This window comes from Brachionichthys hirsutus, chromosome 24 (assembly GCF_040956055.1).
Source record: "Brachionichthys hirsutus isolate HB-005 chromosome 24, CSIRO-AGI_Bhir_v1, whole genome shotgun sequence".
Lineage (NCBI taxonomy): Eukaryota > Metazoa > Chordata > Actinopteri > Lophiiformes > Brachionichthyidae > Brachionichthys > Brachionichthys hirsutus.
The window spans coordinates 1,834,969-1,850,345 of NC_090920.1; the positions used below are offsets into that span (position 1 = coordinate 1,834,969).

The following is a 15,377-nucleotide window of genomic DNA, read 5'->3' on the forward strand; positions in this document are numbered from 1 at the left end:
CGCGCCAGGGATAACAACAGGTTGTTTAATCAGCCGGTCAGCAGCAATAAAAGGAGCTCGGTGTTTCCAGTCCATGTTAGAATGACAGAGAACATCAGCTGTTCTAATAATGAGATCCAGGGTCAAAGGTCATCCCTGCCGCCCCCAGAACTGGTTTAAAAATCACACATGGCCGCATTCTGGAGGTCCACAACATTCCCACCTGCACACGGCGGTCAGTTTTCTGGCGCGGGGGGGGGGGGGGGGGGGGATAAATTCATTTTAGATGTGCGAGACAAAAGTGATTCAGGCCGGACGAAGACGAGTCATTTTTCATTTTCTTTATTCTCTGTTGTCAGCCTTGTTGGAGCCATTTGTCATCAGTACATGTCAAACATCGGGAAACGTATGTGCACACATTTACACGGACTTTTAAATACACTTACACAGGCAAAGATGGGGGAGGGGGGGGGGGGGGGGGCAACAGTCTAGGAAGCACAGAAAAACACCAGGACACAATATGCTAGATAGAACGCTTCTGTTGGGGGGGGGGTTCCTCTTGTTCTTCAGTTCATTGAGGCGCATGAAAGGGCAAGAGCAAGGAAATACTTTTAAAACACACTTTGGGCCCAGCGCCCGTTCAAACGGATCACCGCTCACTCAAAGGGGAAGGTCAGGAGAAGGTCAGGGGAAGGTCAAGGGAGCGTGGCGCCGTTGCTCGCCATTTGTTTTGTTTGCCATGCCTGCATCACAGAATTACAGCCGAATGCAAAAATCACAAAGCTACAGTAGAACCGAAAACCAGAACGTCTACACTGGAAAGCTACCGGTTCTATATAGAGCTCGAGCTGCGATGGTCGTCCGCGTTCAAGCCGGGGGGGGGGGGGGGGCAGCCGAAGGGAAAGGTGCAAAACCGCGACGACTTCCACCGTTTATGAAAAGAGAAAGCAAGACGAGAATATTCCCAACAATTCAATCAGGAAATGATCAAACCCACCAACAAGCAGAAAAAAAAGGTCACATTTTAGACGTCGGGTAGAGTTGTGTCTTTAAAGACTGGCCTCTAGCGTCTAGCATCCGTCGGCACCGTGTACATTTTGAATGGAGGCTTAATCCCCATCAAAGTTGGAACGGGATTGCTTTCCGAGACTAAAACAAAAATCGCTGCAGACTCGCCATAAACCTTCCTCGGGACGCTCGAGTCCGCTCGAGTCTGAGCATTCGGAACATCTAGAACGGGAAAAGAAAAGTCCATGGAAAATCAAAATCAGTCTTGTGCGGGTCAGAAGGACTCGGTGGCGATGCCGTGGAGGGCCTTGGGAGAACGCCGGTTGATGGTTGATGGGGGGGGAAAAGAGCCGTGATTGGTCGACTGATTTGTGTACTAGCGGAGGCGGCCTTCTCATAATCCCTGCTTGGCCAGGGCGGCGGTGACATCGTGGGCCAGCGTGGAGAGCTGGGGCGACTCCAGGAGGCTGATGCTGCCGGCGGAAGACAGGTGAGGGGAGGTCCCTCCCACCTCCACCCCGGGGGGGTGGGTGACGACGATTTCTGCACCGTGATCCACTCGCGCCTTGGCCGTTTCCCGGAACATGAGCTTATGGCTCTCGATCTGATGAGGCAAGAGATACAGAGTGAGGGTTTAGGTCCGGTTCTGTATATCTCTACATAAAAGACATCGTGGGGCGCCTCTTACCATGATGTTCCCGCCCCCGGGGGTGTGGCTGGTGTTGGACAGGGAGCCGACTTTGGCGTAGGCTTTGTCCTTAAAGTCCAGCTTGGTGTTGTCAATTCGCACGTTGCCTCCGCCTGAGGATGGAGAAGAAAGGAGTGAAACCCGTGGGGCACCGCTCGCCTGCAGGGCGGTGCTCGGGGCAAAGAAGCTCACACACACACACACACACACACACACAGCGGCTTTCTTTGTCATTACGCTTGAATGCCTTTTCTATTGGTAACATTTTTCAAGCCAGCTTTATATAATAGCTCCTCTAAAGAGCAGACGTGTGCAAAAAGTGAGCTAAATAGCGATTAAATAGCACCTGGTCTGTGGTGAATGTTGGACATGGAGCCACATTTGGCGGTGACGTGGCTCACATCGACCTTCTTGGTCTGGATCTGGACCTAAGAGCAGCACATATGTGAAGTGTGTTCACCGGAATAACCGGAGAAGGTCCTCGGGGGGGGGGGGGGATCTTTCACTCACGTTTCCTCCGCCTGCCGCGTACTGGATTTTGTCCAGGGAGCCACATTTAGCCTGAACGTGGCTGAAGTCCAATTTGACGCTGGGGATCATAACCTGGGAATGACAGCAAAAAAAAAAAAAAAAAAAACACTTGAGGGGCTTCCCAAACCGGATCGGCGAGGGGAGCGGGGGGGGGGGGTGCTTAAAGAAGCCGACTCTAAAGTCATCCCGTAAAAGCATCCTCATTTTAAATCCTTTTTATCGATGGAGGGATAAAGGCATTTTATCGGAGGGCTGAAGCTGCACTTTTAATGCTGTAATCCGTGGAGTCGTCGTTTCTGTCCCTTGTTTTGCGTGTTTTTAAAGAGCGCAACATCCTCTGGCACAAAGACAAATGAGATAAAAAGATGGAACTGAAGATGATGAAGCAGCATCGGATGGATGAGAATGGAGAAAGGGGAAAAGAGAGAGAGAGATGAGGCGTACATACATTTCTTCCTGTGGGCGTGTGCTTCAGATTATCCTTGGAGCCACACTTTGACTGAACATGACTGAAGTCCAGTTTCTCGTGCCTGATTTGAACCTTAAAAACAAAATGGAATGGGAAGGGGGAGAAAAAAAAAAAAAGCAAACACTATATGTGTCTTATTTGAATAAAGGTCGGTGCAAGGAGAGAGTTTATGCAACCAGACGGGGGGGGGGGGGGGGGGGCGATGAGGCAGCAACGACGCTCGAAGAGATTGATCGGAATGCCTGAGGGGGCGGAGGGAAACGCTGACCTGGAAATTTTTTTTTTTTTTTTTTTGAGAGGAGGAATTTGAGAGAGGTGAGGAGAAGGAAGACAAAGAGGAAGTCAGGGGAACGGGCCAAAGGCAGCTGATGATGAAGATGAGAGCGGACAGGAAGAGGAGGTAATTTAGAAGCAGGCAGGCAGCGATAGTGAAAATATGGGGGGAGGTATTTGGGTATTCTACATGACATTTTCAGAGATATGGGATCATACACGGATTTAGCATCTTGTGTGTAATTAGCGTCTGTGTTTCAGCCATGATGGGAAAAACCCACTTCCTTTTATCGAAGAGTGAAATTATACCATCACATGTTCAACCATGAAAGCAGGAGTCTTTCTTTATCGGTACTAAATAACAAGAGAAAAGAAAAACTCGAATTCTTTGTCCTTTTTCAGGTATTATTACTCAAATGCGCCCTTTGCTGCCCCCGTGTGGCAGGATTAGGTCAACAAATGGCCAACTGAAGCGCTTAATTACCCAGAAAACCTTAAGTTTGACATTAGTTGATGAACCCATGTCTTTTTCCATGCTGCTTTAAATAAACTTTGCATCTTGGAATGCATCTGTTTCTATGACTGTCCTTAAAACACGCGAGAGTTTGATGTTCTACGTGACATCAGCTCTGTTTCAGCGTGGTTACCTGTCCGCCTTTCGGCTGGTGCTTGAGATTGGCGGTGGACCCGATTTTCGACTTTACATTCTTCAGGTCAGGCAGTGGTTGATTGAGAACCTTTAGCTGCCTCTGGGCGGAAGAAGGAGACTTTGGCGGGGTCCGGATCACCGCCACCTTCTTTTCCTGGAGGACGCTGAAGGACTTGGGCGTGTGGCTACCAGGGGTACGAGATCCGGGGGTGCGGCAGGAGTAGCTGGGCGGGGTGCCGGGCGTGACGGCGGAGCCAGGGGTGGAGGCGCCGCTCCGGACGGATCGGGAACGAGCTGATTCTGTGCCTGAAGAGAAGATGCGACAATGAGGTTGATGGGGGCGTGGGGGGGACGCTTGAACTGTGGACAAAGAGAAAATGACAGAATGGAAAAGAGAGGCAACAGACACACACGGGAACACAGCAAGGAGTGGAGCATATGATCCTTCATCCGGTTGTCATGAATAGTTTCCAGAAACAAACACCCCAACTCAAACAAGCGTGTTTGACAAGGGGTGGGAAAGCACACACAGGCAGATGAATTACGACGTAATGGGAGTGGTTTGTCGCTAGGATACCGGTGCAGGACCAATGAGGATAGCGATAGAAGCAGCATCCTGTTGTCATGGATCCCACCGGGTGCCTCTGATAAGGCCTCTGCAGGTTTGACAAAGCCAATTAAACAGAATTGGAAAAAAATAGCGTTGACATTTTGAGACCTGCAGAACACCATTTAGATCAGATCTGAGACAAAGAGGATTACTTCTGTCCAGGATCTAAAGTCAAATGGAAACCGGACACTCTAAAATATATGTTAGGAGCAAGGGTGCGATGGGTGTGGGTGCTACCAGGAGGTATAGGTGGTCTACCTGCCATGCCGGGGCTTCTCCCAGACCTGTTGTCCGCTCTGGACTGGAACGCTTCGGGGGGGGGGGGGGGGGATGCAAGGTGGACGGAGTAAAAGTTGAGTCAAATGCGATCAAGGAGAGAGAGGCAAACTGTCTGTGGTGAGTTTGCGTACTTACAGGTTGGCCTAGAGGGGGTTCCGCTGTCCTCTTGTTCGGCAGCAGGTATGTGGCGTGTCAGAGATTTGGCCGGCCTGGGGAGGGATGACCTCTTCTCCGGACTTCGGTAAGATCTCTCCTGAAAGGAAACACAAAGCAAGTCAATCAAATCAGGTCGAATCGGACGCTGCCGGATTCCGGCCGCCTTCGGATTCACTTGTTTTACCTTGTCTGCGCATTTGTTCGGCAGAGGGGCTAGATGAGCGCATGCAGAAGTGGGACGGACTTCGATAAGCTCCGCCTCCACCAGGGGGTTCCGTTTAAGACTACAGGCAGAACGGGGCCGGGGGTGACCGGACGCCCGACGCTGCAGCGCCATCTTTAACAGAACGGCCCTCGTGGGGCTCTGGGACCGCGACAAGAGGCAGCAAAGCAGGCGGGATGTGAGGATGGCGCATGCAGGAGTGATGGATGAAGGGAAGGATGGAGGAGAAATGAAAATGTTTAAGCAAATGTGTTAATTCAAAGGATGAAACATTTAGACGGATGCAGAAGAGCATTTTCGTACACAAATGGGAAAGATTAAAGATGGAATTAAAGGCATTTGCGAAGACTCCTTTTGTCCTGGCCCCTAGAGCGCAAATTAAACCCCCTCCTCAAAATCTGCCTGTCGTCTTTTCTTTGACTTAAACACGCCGACTTTCTCTGTTGAGGCTTACGTTAGGGAAGAGGAAGGCATGCGCGACAAAAAAAATCAATACTCACACCAAGGAAAATGACAAAATCGGGTGGACACATGGAATATGTCATGCAACTCTATCGCTTTTATTATGGTCACACTTACTGCGGTCCTCTCCCTGGATTGGTGGGCCACGCTGAGGGGGTACTGGCTTTCTACACCTGCAAAGAGAGCGTCTTGTTGTCGGCGGTCGAGGCAAAACCAACAAAGGCAGGATTTTATGCGAGTGTGAGCTTTCACACGACACAACTCGCACGACCAGAAATGCACGACCGACGCCAGCCAGCCGGCCTGATTTCCAATCACCAGCTGAGCAAACAGCCTCCAACATGCACCCATGTCCAGAAAACGAGAAGGGACATTCAGCATTTATTCACACTGGCATGAGTGAGCAGAAATAAACGAGGCAGGGCGGCAGGAAATACTCCAAGTCTGAGACCAAGTACAAATATGAACGCAAAGATGCAGAGTTCTGAAACAAAAAGTAAAAGTATTTCAGTATGGGTAAGCAGCACATGATGTTTGCCAGCTACATTGCACCTGCGTAAGTCTTCAATAGAGAGAGAGCAAATATCCTTTAGCATATCTTTAAGCGTGGATTCAATTTCCAGTTGAATGACTATTTGCAATTACAAGACAGTATTTGGATTGTTGTCTAAAATGACAGCTTGCAGTGTGTACTTTTAAAATCTGCATGCGCTCTCTCTATCGACAGCATCCGTTCCCGGGGATGTCTTCACCTGTGGCCTTGCGCCTAGCAGAGCCGTGAAGCGGAGCAGGCCCAGGGTGCCTGGCCGCCGCTCTGGCTACACTGATTCGAGACGGGGAGCGACTTTGGAGGGCTGACAATCTTTTCTGCTCAGCCCTCCTCACGCCTACTAGCAAAGAGGAGAGAGAGAATGACACCAGCATGCAAATCTCAGGAAAATGCGCTGCAGAAAGTGACATTGCTCAAATGTGCCTTGATTGAAACATCACATTTCTTTTAATATGGGATTGAAACCTTTCTTCTTCTTCATCTCCTCTCTTGGCGGATGGTGGCTGGTTACTTTATGGATTGCTTTACGCTCAATGGTCCCAGGACAGTCCCTTCCTCTGCCAGGGGCCCGTTTAGCGGGTCTGTCCACCACAGGAGCACTGGGAGGACTCTGGACGTGAGGAAGGGCTTCCATAGGCTCAGTCATGATCGTTTTCTCATCATCTGCAGTGGAGAGGGATTAAAAGAGGACTAATGCGCCGCACGCCCAGGTAGCTATGAGATGCAGATCAAGACGTATTAGCAACAAGCTTTATTGTGTATGGAACTATGTAAAATGCATTAATAACTGACTAAAACATTTGTTTTACAAACATTAATTTAAGGAGTTCTTGGTACCTTGTGAATCCATCCAGCCACTGTCTGAATCTAGGAGCGAGACGTCCACGGCAGTTTCATCATTAGCTGCTCGACTGGTCTGGCAGACAACGTCTGAGGTCTCTTCCACCTCCTGGCCAATCTCAACGTCTTTCCCCTCCTCCTTATCCTCTTCGATCCTCCTTTTCTGCTCTCTCTCTTCATATACCATGTCAGAACCAGCCTCATCCGTTACTTGGATCCCAGTTCGGTCTTCCTTTAGTGCGATGCCTGCCTTGTTCTCTTCAAACACATTTATTTGACAGTCTTCTTCTACCTTATCCTCAGCTGTGCCTTCGTCTCTGGCACCTCGATCAGAGAATGGGGATAAGTACGAAGTATCTGTCGCAGGTTCTCCATCACTGTTTTGTGCACTATGACTCCATTCCTCTCCCCACGACTTGGGGTCTTCTTCCGCCATCTGATCGCCGACCACCAGCTTGACCTGCTCTTGAACCTGCTCCTCCTTTCCAACTTGTTTGATTGGACGTTCTTCTGTTTGATGTGTCACTAGAACTTCAGCTTCCTCTATGATCTCTTGGGGCTCTTCCGCGATCTCAATGTCATCATCTGCATCTTCCTCGACTTGTGCTTGAGGTTTGCCGATGACTGGAGAAGATACGTGTGGCTCTTGGACAGCCTTTGAGGTCTCTCGTTCATCAATTGTTTCCAATCGTTTAGGGGTCACATGCTCAGTTTGAATCTTCTTGACATGCATTTCTGAGCTTTCTGATATTTCTTGTTTGTCGTTTTCTGACTGCCTCTCAGTTTCGGGATGATTATCTGCTTCGATTTTTGGTAAGTCGTCTTTCCGTGCCTTCTCTCCATCAGTCTGTTTTTTTGACAGTATATCCTTTGGGGATTCGGGGGAGGTAGGATTTGCGTAAACCTTGATTTCAGTTTTCGTTACACTGAAAGTAAAGGAATTATTGGGTGGAATCGGCGAAGCTTCTCTAGAAGGGTCTTTTTCAACGTCTACCTCTGGGATTGCTTGGATTTTGATGTCCCCAGGCAAGCCGCTCTCCAAACGCAACTCAGTCAGTCTGTCTTTTGAAGATGATTTTGGGATTCTTAGCCGATCAGGTTTGACTCCACCTGTCACAGCTTTTTCGAGAATCAGGAAAGACTTTACTGGTACATCTTTCTTTTCAAACATTATCTTCTGAGCAACTTCGGGACTAAAACCTTTACGATCTTGTTGCATTACTCTTTCAACACCTCCAACCTCTGTGGCGCCAAGCTCTTGCTCAAAGTCACTCTTGATGGATGGTAAGCGTTGGTGTGGAGCATCCCCAGGACTGGGTGCATCGGCAGGAGAAGGCATTGGCCCACAATACTCACTGAAGATGCAGTAACCCAAGTCCTCAAATTGGCTTTCCAAAGAATTCCCCACCAGAGTCGATGCATCGGCAGGCATGGACTTTCGCCTCATGTGGTCAAGCCCCCTCTTATCCAATGATGGCTGAAGCAGGGCTCCAGCCAGATCCAACATCTCAGTGAGGCTTCCTGAACGTTCAAGTCTAGAATTGTGCTTGTCAGAAGGCAAAGGAGTCTCTCTCTTGTCGAGATCTTCTGCGAGTTCTTTGGTCGCCGGGTTCACCGAGGCAGTTGGAGAAGTGGTACTCTCCACAGGTTGCTCAACGCTTCCACTGATAGGACTTAACCTATCTGGGAAGGCCTGTTTGGTCTGTCCCTCTGAAGACCCAACGGTGATGTTTAGGGAGGGACCCCTCTGTTCCGATGACATCGCAACAGGAAGTGATTGTTGTCGTCTCTCCCCGAGCGTTTGTGTAATACCTTCAGTTTCTCCTCTTAACTTCCTCTCCGCTGTCGCGCTCAGTTCATAGTAGCTCTGGGTTTTTGATGAATGCCCTTCTTGATTTTTTGAGGACGTCTCAATGCATGTTTTTGCTGCTGACCCGTTGTCAGCAAAAATAACTGACAAGACTTCCAACTCTTGAACAAGCTCCGGATTGGGACTGAAAGCTTCCTGCTTTTGATCTACTGTTCTAAAGTCATCTGATGGTATCTCAGGCATCCTCGTGTCTCCACCACCATCTCGGCCCTCCACACTTATCTCTTCAGCGGCTGTTGACTTCTCCGAGATATAATCCATATGGGCTTCAGGCTTTGCTCTTTCAACTTCAAACTCTTTCTTGTGCAGCAGCACAACTTGAGTGCCATCATCTTTTTCAGCGGAGTCAGACGATGCCTTATTGATAGATTCTTCTGGCTGGGCTGTGAGTTTGAACGATAACCGTACAACTTTCTGCCAAGTCACATGAGCTAAAAATAAATTTCTTGAATCAACCACAAAAGCTAGCCAATACAGTCAAGCGGAAGCCTTTGCACACGCAGCAGCGTATTGTGTAGCAGGCCACAACAACGCAGGGGAAGGGATGGGGGCACAGCACCGAGATAGCGTGCAGAACTGGAATGAAGGAATGAGTTGCTTGATGTTAGATGGCAAAAATGTACTTAAATACTGTTCCCATTGCGGTTCGTAATGACTGGCTCCATAGCCTGAGGAAAAAGTAAATGTACTTTTGGTTGAAATAACCCGATCAGTAAGGATGAAGAGACGCGTCCAACGAGGTTGGGTTGTTGTTCTTTGTAACAATAGGAGAACAGAAATAGTCTTTGCCTTGGATGGAATGAAGCCGATACAGAAACTCAAAGCAAGCGATAACAGATGTAAAATACATTCAGCGCTGATCCACGAAGTACCGGTTTCATCGGAAACTTCTTCTTGCACAGAAGAATTTAACAAAACTTACATAGAGATATAGAAACGACATCCTAGAGTCTGCAATGCTTACGATATTTGCATTTGCAATGTAGTTGGCAATAAAAAAAAAAATGCATAAATGATCAACCACGACATGGTTGATCAGGCGTTCCGGTGTTGCACCAATGACGAGCGAATGGTTATGCATCTGCGTGAGAAAAGCTCAATGCTGCGTCGCGTCATCATCTTGCGGATGGAAACTGCTGGCGTTGAAGCAAAAGATGAAGAGGAAATTGGGAACAATAAAAGCCGTGGGAAGTATGACAGCGGAGCCCGAGCTACATCACATTTCACAAGTCAGGGAAATTCTCTTTACCTGGGAGCAGAGGCAATGGATAGACATTCACCCCAACACACTTTCATTGTTCGTCCACATGGTGTGGATGCACACAAAATTCACACACACACCTTTTTCTGACGGGCTGTGTTCACTCTGATGACTTCCACCATTGACGACCTCAGGTGTCTGGGCTTGCTGGCAGCCCAAAGCCTGGGGTTCTGTTAAAAAATCTGTCTGTTCTAAGAGGGCGACTCCCGACTCCTCATGCGCCCCTTCCTCCCGGTAACTGTGTGGCCCCTGCGGAGCCTCCTCCTCATCCTCAACCTCTACTTTACCTTCTTTGAGCAAGGAAAGGAGACACATAGGATGAGACGTGGATGACAAGAAACACTTTCAGCTCTGAGGGAGATGCATGGGATGCAATCGACACATCCTAGTCTAGTTTGCACGATGGCAGAGATTAATAGCTTACCTCGTTTTAGCCCTAAAACATGCAGGGAGACAGTTTGGTGATTGATTGCATGCTACATGCCAGGAGGAAATGATTAGACACACTGCTATCGCTAAGTGACGAGCTGAAAGCCGATCTCTGATTCCCTCACTGAGGAAATCAAGAGACGCGTCGGGCAAAAGGAGCGACAGACTTCGTGAAAGGGAAGCAGCTTCGCGGCAGGTGACGCCCTAGCATAAAGGGTGGAAGGACTTTGGCTTTCGGGATGTGTTAGAAAACTTAGAGGAAACAGGAAGTGTGGCGCATGCTGCAGCCTCCTGAAAGGTGACAAAGGTGCAAAGCGACAGGTGGCCCTGGCGTTAGACGCTAAGGGGCCAGAGAGCGTTTCTAACCATGCAGGCGGCCGCTACGCTGTCGGGGATGTGATCACTTAGAACCTTATCGTGTTAACGCTGGAGACGTTTTCCACCACTCTCACCACCGTTCACGCAGTGTGGCTGAAAGTGTGTCGGTGTACCTGTCGCCACCGGGCCGATCTGCTCAGCGGCCGGAGAGGGGGGAGGGGAGGGAGGCAAATTGGTGGAGTCATCCACTGCGAAGGGAGAGAGAGAGAGATAGAGAGATAGAGACAACACTGGGATGACAAGACATGGATGGGAAGGAGGAAATGAAGACTGGATTTGTCCTGATCATTGGCGCTTCTTCCTCTTTCTACGGAGGATCCATTCCCGGCTGACATCACTGTCCTGAAGCTTCCCATAGATAATAGATTATTTTACCTGTGCCAGATCTACAAACAAGACTAACGGGATTTGTTCTCCCAAGTTTGTTTTTGGGAATCGGTCCCCCTTCTCCTGGCATCTTGGGAAGCGACGGCGTTAACCCACGTCCGTCTGGTAGGATGTAAAGTCACATCCCAGGTGGAATGCCCACCTGATGCCACACATTCTCACTCACAAGCGCGCTGCACCCGTGTTCGTACCCGTCGTTCCAGGATGTGCGGCGGCCCCGCCGTGGTACCCGTTCTCCCTGTAGGCGGAGTATCCATTCTCGCTGTTCTCCGGGCCGTTGGAGGACCAGTGATCGTCCGGCTGCCGACCATCTGCCATGCCTGCCTGCTGGGACACCAAGTGGGGGGACAGGTCACCCATCGGAAGGAAAAGTGAATGCATGCAGAGGAAGGAAGGGAATTAGGGTTGTCTGGGATTGTGGCATGTTCACAAATCAGCCACCAGAGGGAGGACGGGCTGCATTATTCCAATGCCGGCTTCGCCTTTGTCTCCACAGCCACGTGCTGAAGGACGGGGAGGGCGGAAAAGCTGCACCCATTCGCTTTTAAAAGTGTAGCTCTATTTGTTTCCGACTCTTCCACTCTTCTTCAATGCTCCTTAAAATACGATGCATGCACAACCCAAAGAAAGATGTCAGCCGATGGAATGGGGGGGGGGGGGGGGAAACAACACGAACACACCTCAGCGTAGATGAGGAGGTTGCTACCATGGCAACCAGGACTGGTCCTCTGGGGGGGGGGCTGTCGGATCCCAATACGTCCGAGCATTTATCCCTGCCGGATGGATCCCTCTGAGGCGAGAAGGTGTCCCGGCAGGCCGGAAGCGCCCCCCCCCCCCTCCAGATTCACCGGGCTTCCCGCGACACTTGACTCAACCCCAGTCAATAATCCGAGCTCCCGCCCGCCATCACGCAATATGGGTCACTCGTCACGCCTCCGTGGAGCGCCGCTCACATCGGAATGTCACCACGCATTTAGAAGGGAGGATGGAATCTCGGGCAGCCAAGTCTTAGTAGGCCAACCTGGCCTTAATCCCTAGCGTGAGCGCCCAAGTGTGTGTTTGTCTGTGTCTGGTTGGAACCTTGTGGCCCATCTTCAAAAGCTAAATATATATTTGTTCGAATAATCCGTCATTTCAACCTGATTTCAACTTGATTCGGCTGCGAATGCGCCGTGTTTGGGAAGCCTTGTCGAATGAGGCAGGAATTTTAGAAAAAAAAAAGAGCCAATAGAAGGTGATGGCGGATTACGTTTCGCCGACTCAACACGACGTGTGGGAGCTCGGAGCATAATGAGCTCTTCCGACAAAGTGTGAATTCACTGTGTATGTGGTGAACGCAATGAGGAGCGCGCCTCCCTGTAGAGGAGGTGCTGGGAGGACTCCCCTCCCTGCAGATTAAGTACCGTACTGTGCGGAGTGGAGGAGCAGCGAGATTATGGCTCATTCGCAGGGTGTGAAAGAGGCTCCTTTAAATACAGTATTTAATCTGGGTAATCTGGATTTGCGTGTTCACACAGATTACAAAGAAGTACTGATCAATGGATTTAGCGGTTGTTTGTCCACAAAAACAAATCCTGCAAAATGCCGTCGGCTCCTTTTCAGCCTTCAGATCCCGTCGGAAGAGTCGATCCATCACGGCGCCCCCAACCCCGCGCTGATGTCACTGTTCCCATGGCGACATAAGAACAAAGGGTGGGCGGGTGGGATGCTGGCTGTAGGAAGCGGCCTGTGACCGTGTTATGGATTGTGAAATGGGTCGCGGTCGAGCTGGAAAATCACAAAAACACGAGCTCCCGCCCCGAATCAATCGCCCTTGGAGATTCCCACGTGTTGCCGAGCGTAATCCCGCCTGTATTATGTATCCGTGGGCAGCCAAAGCTAATCATGTGGCTGAGTGCCGCCACTTGGACCTGACTCCCGGGCCCCATGAGTCATGGGAAAAGTGAGTGTGGAATGTCACGGAGTCGAAGGAGTGCATAGTTCACCCTCTGGCGACGCTCCAGACCTCGATGTTCTTGCTTTTTCTTTTGGTTTCTTTTGAACAGATCGTACAAAAACAATTTTTACGAAAATGAAGAGTTTCGAGTGGCGGCAAAACCCTGCAAAAGAGCTACTTTTCCACGATTTATTAAATCACCAACCTTGAGTTGCTTCCTTCGCTTACGGATGCAATGGGGAGAGCGCTGCGTCGGGGCGTCCTGTCAGACCTGCAGAGGAAAGGGAATGCAAATGTCAAAAATACGGCGTTAAAGGCGATTCCATTAGCTAATTGATGCTAATTCTTGTGCAAACAGTAGTATATGCTAAGCTAAGATAATAACGCTCTAAGTATATCTCACAAAGTATGAGCTCAATGTGCTTCCAATAATGAAGCCTTACTTTAAACCTTGGGGGGGGGGGGGCAAGTTAATTATCGTGACCACAGAGGTCAGAGGAGGAATGCCAGTCACGTAAAAAAGCAATAAAAGAGACTATTTCTCATCAACAAGTGGATTACAAGTGAATATGTCATCCCTGTGCCAGCGAGACGGACTCTCCCTGAGCTGTTTTTGGGATTTGTCAAATTCTTGGATGGGTCCTTTGGGGGGGGCGATCTAAGGTCAGCCTGAGGATCAGGCCAGACATGAAGAAAGACGGATTTGTTCTGGTTTGGGACCGTAAAAGAGGTCGAAAAGGGAGCATCCTGTTAACATTAAAACTCTGAAAGGACCATCGGGATGGGGGGGCTCTGGTGCCAAAACCGCAGTTTGGCTGGAGGAAGAAAGAGATGGACGATGAAGACGAGGGGCGGAGAGAGAGGGATTCTCCAAACAGGAAGGAGCGTGATTTATTGGGGATGAGAGGCGCCTGCAGTGTGGAAGAGAAGGAAATGGAGTACACAGTGGAGGGAAGACAAGTATTCCGACTTACAGATAGTTCCTGTATATCGCAAATGACTTTTCATTTGTCTTTGCTTTGGATTTGTCAAAATAAAAGCATGTCTGGTGAGCTTTTTGGTCTTGCGTTCCGCCGCACTCTTGGCGTTTTAATTTGAAGGGGCTATGCCAGCGCAACGGAAAGCAAAAAAAGAGGATGTGGATTGAAATTGACATTTAACCTTCTCAAAGACGGCGAGATGGGGAAGAAAAGAACGAGACCACAGTCTCAGCAGAGTCATCAGCCGCCGCAGCCCGCCTCTGGACTCCATGGCAGATCTCTGTTATAATCGCTATCTTGACGTCCACCGAAGACCTTCGGGACGTGTTGCCCAGTTTAAACGGTCCAGACCTGCAGACGCACGGCTCATTCAGTAGATTAAAAAAACGAAGCTAATCTGTGCGTTCTAAATCTACAAGCTCAAAAACACGTGCAAACAGCTAGCTGCCGGCAATCCAGGCATGGACCAGGTGCGGGTTCACGCACCGCGAGGCAACAGCTGCACTTGAGTCTTAGATGGGTGCCAGAACCGGTTTCCGTCAATCTGCATTGGAGGGTTCTGAATGGCCTCGGGGAATCGCACGTCGTCAACCAAAGCGAGAGGAGAAGCTGGCCCGGAATGACGCCTGCAGGCCAAGATTTTGACATTCCCATTCGCTTCGCCCCTTCTTTACTCTGACTTGGACTTGAAAAGGCCTTCAGGACATTCCCGCTCCGGAGCGAGGCTTTCTAAATTCTGCTCGGGACGTTTGATTTCAGGAGGGGGGCTTCGCCACGTCTGAACACAAGAAGTGTTTGTGTCACATTAATTCGAAGGGATACGGCGCTCATCCCCTCCCAAGGGAATGGAGCTCCGAGATAAAGCTCTATCCGAGAAAAGAAAATCCTGTGAAGCACGTTTCATTCTCCCTCGGGGGGGGGGTCAACTGAGGGTCGCATTATGGATGCATGAAGCCTTCAAATGGTGCAGCGTTGGGGTATATGGGGTATGTCTTCCTGTCCTGGCGCACATTGGGAAGCATGGGAAGCACTGAGACAAAGAAAGAGAGCGGGAATTCCCGTCCCGGTTCTCACGTGGCAGGTTCGCGAGTTTATTAACGTCAACCTGTCCCTGACGGAGGAAATAAATGAGCCCATAAAAATAACAACAGTATGGCGAGACTGGATTTCCAGAGACACTCCCGAACACGATGGCCAAACCTCACGGCGACCGCCGACGTCGATGCGAGGCTGATTCATAAAGGAGCGAGTCATGCAGTTCACAAAAAACCACTTATAAAATTAGAGGAAGAGGAGGAATAACCCGAGGCGGGCCTGCTCTTTCCATCCCACATCACATCCTCTCCCAGTCCCATCATTAGCTTGTACTGGGAGGTCATTAGTGGAAGGCTGTAATCAAGCTGTCAGGATCGGGGGGGG

General features: G+C 49.8%; 1 protein-coding gene across 1 annotated transcript; it reads right to left on the minus strand.

Annotated features, from left to right (window-relative positions):
- Positions 1–1,172: 1,172 nt before the first annotated feature.
- On the minus strand, positions 1,173–11,360 carry LOC137912260 (microtubule-associated protein tau-like). Its single transcript, XM_068756610.1, has 17 exons — positions 11,234–11,360; positions 10,769–10,843; positions 9,929–10,138; positions 8,530–8,646; positions 6,824–8,427; positions 6,715–6,793; positions 6,343–6,540; positions 6,053–6,217; positions 5,445–5,500; positions 4,827–5,057; positions 4,622–4,739; positions 4,466–4,516; positions 3,596–3,903; positions 2,186–2,278; positions 2,022–2,103; positions 1,676–1,788; positions 1,173–1,591 (listed from the first exon to the last, which is right to left on the minus strand). The coding sequence occupies exons 1-17, from the start codon at positions 11,358–11,360 to the stop codon at positions 1,382–1,384; spliced, it is 3,837 nt and encodes a 1,278-aa protein (XP_068612711.1). The 3' UTR covers positions 1,173–1,381.
- Positions 11,361–15,377: the final 4,017 nt, after the last annotated feature.

What these genes read in the sequence shown, in the direction of transcription:
- LOC137912260 (XM_068756610.1), bottom strand. Translation starts at nt 11,360, where the DNA reads ATGGCAGATGGTCGGCAGCCGGACGATCACTGGTCCTCCAACGGCCCG. An exon ending in CGAACAAATGCGCAGACAAG is followed by an intron (nt 4,740 to 4,826) that starts GTAAAACAAGTG and finishes GTTTCCTTTCAG; the next exon opens with GAGAGATCTTACCGAAGTCC. An exon ending in ACGCGGCAGGCGGAGGAAAC is followed by an intron (nt 2,104 to 2,185) that starts GTGAGTGAAAGA and finishes TGCTGCTCTTAG; the next exon opens with GTCCAGATCCAGACCAAGAA.